The sequence below is a fragment of the Setaria italica genome, chromosome VIII (assembly GCF_000263155.2).
Source record: "Setaria italica strain Yugu1 chromosome VIII, Setaria_italica_v2.0, whole genome shotgun sequence".
In the NCBI taxonomy this organism is placed as follows: Eukaryota; Viridiplantae; Streptophyta; class Magnoliopsida; order Poales; family Poaceae; genus Setaria; species Setaria italica.
Window position 1 is genome coordinate 36,171,118 of NC_028457.1, and position 5,217 is coordinate 36,176,334.

Here is a 5,217-nt window from a genome sequence, read left to right on the forward strand (position 1 = left end):
TGTTCCTAGTGTTGTTACTGTAGCGTTGTTTAGTTTACTCTAGCAGTTTTCTTTACTAACGTTACTTGGTAATTGGCTGTGTTATAGCCGATTTCTTTATTACAGCAAATCAGACGATTCACTGATAAGCTTCCTCGAGATCGGAACCTTAGCCGATCGCTACCTCTAGGATCTGACACGTTTTTTTCCTTGCCAATCAACAGGTCAGATTGGCGGGCACGCCGCGCGAACTGCACCAGGGTGATCACCCGAACAGGAGTTAAGCAGATTCTCCTGGGTCGTGTGTCTGATGCAAGAGATTCAATCGGCTGATCTTTAGCGGCCCATGATTTTAGGCTCCTTAGGGGGTCATACATATATTGAGGAGCCTTGGGTTCTGCTCTACCTTCCTTTGCATGAGTCCGTTAGGCTCGATTCCTTCGAGCTTTTGTGCTTGTAGGTGGGCCTTGTGCAAATCATTCCGTTTTGCCCGCATTTCCTATTATTTTTTAATATGATTCTAATTACGAGACACATTTCAGTATCTGGTTATTTCAAATGTCAAGTGACGAGTTCGTATAAGAATATGTATAAAAACACTATTAAAACATTATGAGAAAGGTGTCTATAGTGATGGTGAAAAAAGCCCTGTAACCACTTTCATTTTAATTTTGTATTCGGGAATAGGAATGAAATTGGGAAACTGTAATTTGATATACCGGATGGAAACATGTCGATAATGGTAGGAAACCGATAACAAAAATAGGGAACACAGACACACAATGACTTTAAACACTGATCTAATGCAATGGATACAACTAATGGTGATAGAACCGCAGATAGCACCACAAAACAAGGGGCTGATTAGATGTCGCTAATGGTGATAGAATGAACAAGCGTTACCAGAAGTTTTATCGCAGCCCTGAACTACGTCTTCCAATGACCACAAGCATGAGATACTAAGATTATGATATTTGATGAAAATTTGTTGCTTCTGATATTTGATGAAATATTTTCATAATATAGAATGGAGTTTGGTAAATATGATACAAACTTGGCATGTAGAGTTTCCAACATGTGTTTTGGAAGTTTGTCTAAATTTAGAGCAAATTTCTACGCGATTCTCAAGTTAGGGATGTACATAGAAAGTTTTGTGGTTGTGATTTTTAAATTCCTAAGACAATGATAGTAAACTTTAACCCATTTTAGTTTAGGATCTTTAATTTGAATTTTGTTAATTTGCAAGTTGGATGGACTGTATAAAATATAGCTCGCTTTGTGTGCATTAAATGGTTACAGGCCAGGCTGCTCCCTTCAGTGCCTAGGGCTCTAAACCGCTTCATTCAATGTTCAAAGTCAAAGGTTCCATTGCGGGGTTATCACGTGGTGAAACAAAGAGACCACGAGGCAAGTGTGGTAAAAGAGAATTATCTTTGGACATGTTTACAAGAGAGAAAGATATAAAATCATGAGTCTCAGATCGGCAATCTTATTCTTGGTCAAGGCAGCCACTTGCCCTTAAAAAAAAAAGGCAGCATCGTGCACTGCGGATCGCTTAGTTGCTCAAGATCGTCATATATATACTGATACCTAGAAGTACACTGCGGATCGGAGCAAAATTAAACCGGACAAACCTGCAAACTGCGAAAAGTGCAAGCGTCCATCCCTATGGCTGCCACCGCTGCCATCATCTTCTTCCTCTCCGCCATGGCCATCTCTGTCCGCGCAGCTGTTGTGGAGCACACCTTCGTTGTAAATAAGCATCATGCCCTTCCCTGTTTTTTATCTATCAATTTGAACAACGCAATGATGATGTATGTATACATATAGATATGCAAGCTTGATTTGTTTGAACATGCAAATGTAGGTGAGCCAGGTGAATATGACACACTTGTGCAAGGAGACGCTTGTCACCGTGGTGAATGGGCAGCTCCCAGGACCTGCAATAGAGGTGACGGAAGGAGACTCGGTGGCCGTCCTTCTTGTTAACAAGTCACCCTATAATATAACAATCCATTGGTATTTAATCTTAAGCACCTGATTACTTGATTCCATTATTTTCAAGTACTTGATGATCGGACAAAACAAGTTTGTTATTAAATTCTGTTTTCGCTATTCTAGAATATATATTTTTTGTTGTCTGGCGTAGGCATGGAGTGAAGCAATGGCTGAATTGTTGGGCTGATGGGGTGCCAATGGTCACGCAACGCCCGATCCTGCCGAACCACAACTTCACCTACCGGTTCAACGTCGTCGGTCAAGAAGGCACCCTCTGGTGGCATGCTCACGTCCCATTCCTCCGGGCAACCCTGCACGGTGCTCTCATAATCCGGCCGAGACATGGGGCCATCTCCTATCCATTTCCAAAGCCTGATATGGAGGTTCCCATCATTATAGGTTCGTGAAATTATTCATCTTTATACTGTCAAGCTTAGGTCCGTTCGAACATATAAAAATGTACTGTTCCTACCCGAATCGAAATGTTTTGGCACCAGTTTCTGATCCTGATGATGTGGCAGGGGACTGGTGGCAGCTGGACCTTCCACAGGTGTATCGGAGCATGAAGAATGATTCCTTTGATTTCTTCGCTAGTGGTTCCACAATCAATGGCAAGCTTGGAGATCTTTTCAATTGCTCCGGTAAGCAAATTGCAGAATATGCATGTCTGTGTCGACGACATGTTGCTTTATTCTTTCTGTACAAATAAAGTGCGTGTTTCAACTTGCAATTCAACTCTGAAGGTGTGCCGGAAGGTGGCTACGTGCTCGACGTTGTGCCTGGCAAGACCTACCTGCTACGAGTAATCAACGCCGGTCTCTTCTCAGAGTTCTACCTAAAGATAGCTGCGCACAAATTCACAGTGGTCGCTGCCGATGCCAACTATGTCAGCCCCTACACCACGGATGTCATCGCGATCGCGCCTGGCGAGACGGTGGACGCACTGGTTGTTGCCAATGCAACCCCGGGCAGGTACTACATGGTTGCCAAGCCCAACCAGGCGCCACTGCCGGACACCCAGACCCCAGAATTCACTACTAGAGGGATGGTGCAGTACAGAGTCAACCACAGCTCCATGACCAATGGTGCAGCAGCACTAAGGTCAAGACGTGGCGCAAAAGAAGAAGAAAATGATGAAGGTCCATCAGGTGATGTGGCATTAGCTCCTCAGATGCCTGACAAACATGACACGGTTACATCATTCTACTTCCACAGCAACTTGACGAGCCTGTATCACCTGACGGTTCCTCAGCAAGTGGACGAGAACCTGTTCCTAGTGCTTGGCCTCGGCTCAATCTGTAGGAATGGCCAGCAGTCCTGTAACAGGGGTGGTAAAAATAATGAGAGTATCACTGTCGCAACCATGAACAGCGTCTCCTTCCAGCACCCCACGGCGAATCTGCCACTACTAGAAGAGCACTATTACCACTCGGGTCTCATAGATGTAGTGCAAGAACTTCCAGATGGGCCACCGAGGGCGTTCAACTTCACTGACAAAGCCTTGATTCCATTTGGACCAAAGGAGTTGCGGCTAGAGCCGTCGTCCAAAGCCACAGCGATGCGGCGGTTCCAGCACGGAGCCGTGGTGGACATCGTGTTCCAGAGCTCGGCGATTCTGCAGGGGGACTCCAACCCAATGCATCTACATGGTCACGACATGTTCCTGCTTGCAGAGGGGCTTGGTAACTACAACGCAGCGAAAGACGTAGAGAGGTACAACCTGGTGAACCCACCAGTGAAGAATACCGTTCTCGTCCCAAATCTTGGATGGGCTGCCGTACGATTTGTTGCAAACAATCCAGGTGCGCAAAAGATTTGTTTTTTTCCCCACTGTATTTGCTATAAAAACTTCAAATTCAGTGGAAACATGGAGAACACGTTTTCATTTAGACTTTGCATCTGTTCAAAATAATCTGTGTGAAGTTTTGACGAGGTTAGCATCTTTGATACGAATTTTTGTTTAGTCTATATCTTTTCTTTTCCAACAATATGGATTTCATTAACACAGTTACATTGGTAGGTACTCCCTACTAACAAAATACATTAGGCTTAGAGTTGTTTGCATTGACTAGGAAAGCCAAGCACATGATCTTATAATTTGTTTATAAGAGGCCAAACAAAATACTATATTGTCTACCTTATTCGTTGGATGCCATAGTATGTCCGGTGAGTTCTAATGCTTTATCTTATATGCTGTAATTTACAGGGGTATGGTTCATACATTGCCACTACGAGTTTCATTTGACGATGGGTATGGCGGCAGTGTTTCTTGTAGAGGATGGTCCAACTGTGGACACATCTCTTCCTCCACCACCTTCAAATTTTCAAACGTATCGTGACTGCGACGACAATGTCCTGCCAGATGAATTGTGCCTCCAAACAAAGAAATCTGAAGCCTCAATGGAGTCTACAAGATAACCTCAACATCGAGATTCCGAATAAACTACCAGGGTGGCCCAAGATTTTTTTCCTAGTATCAAGACTCAATTATGCATATGCTTGTGTCATTCTGAGACGGTGTCAGTAGTCCACCGGAGGTAATACCTGTGGTGGTAGATTGTTTAGAAGGGTTCACCGGATATGGACTTTGATGGTATCGTAGAGATGTAAGATTTTAAGGGTGCGTTTGGTAGGGTTTCAGATTTTTTAGAAACGTTTCAGATCTAGATTATCTCTGGAAATGTTTCTCAAGTGAATCAGAATCACTTTGTGTAATCGTTTGGCTAGCTGGCTGGATTCTTTGAAACTAGAACTAGAATCAGGCGAAACACCTAAAATGTTGTTTCTCTCTTGTAGGTCAAAAAGAAGAAATGTTTCTCTCCAATTCTCATGGAAACGTTTCTGGTTATATTGTGTTCGGCACTGATTCTACCGTTTCTACCCAGAAATGGAACTGATTCTGTTGTCCAAATGCACCCTAAGTAAAATGCACCAGAGATCCATCAATTTGTAAGGGTGTGTCACTTAGGTTCATCAACTTTGGAAGTGCATTTTTAGGTCTACAACTTTATTAGATTGTGTCATCTAGGTCCATATCCCTCCATCTGGACATTTAACGCTTACGTGGCATGCAGACTGGACACATCCTCTCTCAACCCCATCATCTTCCTCTCATTCCCCATGGTCCGTGGGTGGGGCATTTTGTGGCACAGGCTGTGGGCTAGATGATCTCCGGTGGATGCGCAAGTGCGTGGCCTCGGCGTATTGGCCGACGAGCATAGCGTGCTGACGTGCGACAAT

The 5,217-nt window shown here is 44.0% G+C and overlaps 1 protein-coding gene across 1 annotated transcript; it reads left to right on the forward strand.

Moving 5' to 3' along the window:
* Window positions 1-1,592: 1,592 nt before the first annotated feature.
* Window positions 1,593-4,801, forward strand: LOC101765651 (laccase-15). The gene is made up of 6 exons (XM_022828913.1): window positions 1,593-1,731; window positions 1,847-1,998; window positions 2,129-2,376; window positions 2,499-2,618; window positions 2,721-3,779; window positions 4,184-4,801. The coding sequence occupies exons 1-6, from the start codon at window positions 1,648-1,650 to the stop codon at window positions 4,393-4,395; spliced, it is 1,875 nt and encodes a 624-aa protein (XP_022684648.1). The 5' UTR covers window positions 1,593-1,647; the 3' UTR covers window positions 4,396-4,801.
* Window positions 4,802-5,217: the final 416 nt, after the last annotated feature.

Excerpts from the sequence above, each read along its gene's own strand:
- LOC101765651 (XM_022828913.1), top strand. The coding sequence starts at position 1,648 with ATGGCTGCCACCGCTGCCATCATCTTCTTCCTCTCCGCCATGGCCATC. Across the intron at positions 1,732-1,846 it reads TTGTGGAGCACACCTTCGTT|GTGAGCCAGGTGAATATGAC; the intron begins GTAAATAAGCAT and ends ATGCAAATGTAG. Across the intron at positions 2,377-2,498 it reads GGAGGTTCCCATCATTATAG|GGGACTGGTGGCAGCTGGAC; the intron begins GTTCGTGAAATT and ends ATGATGTGGCAG.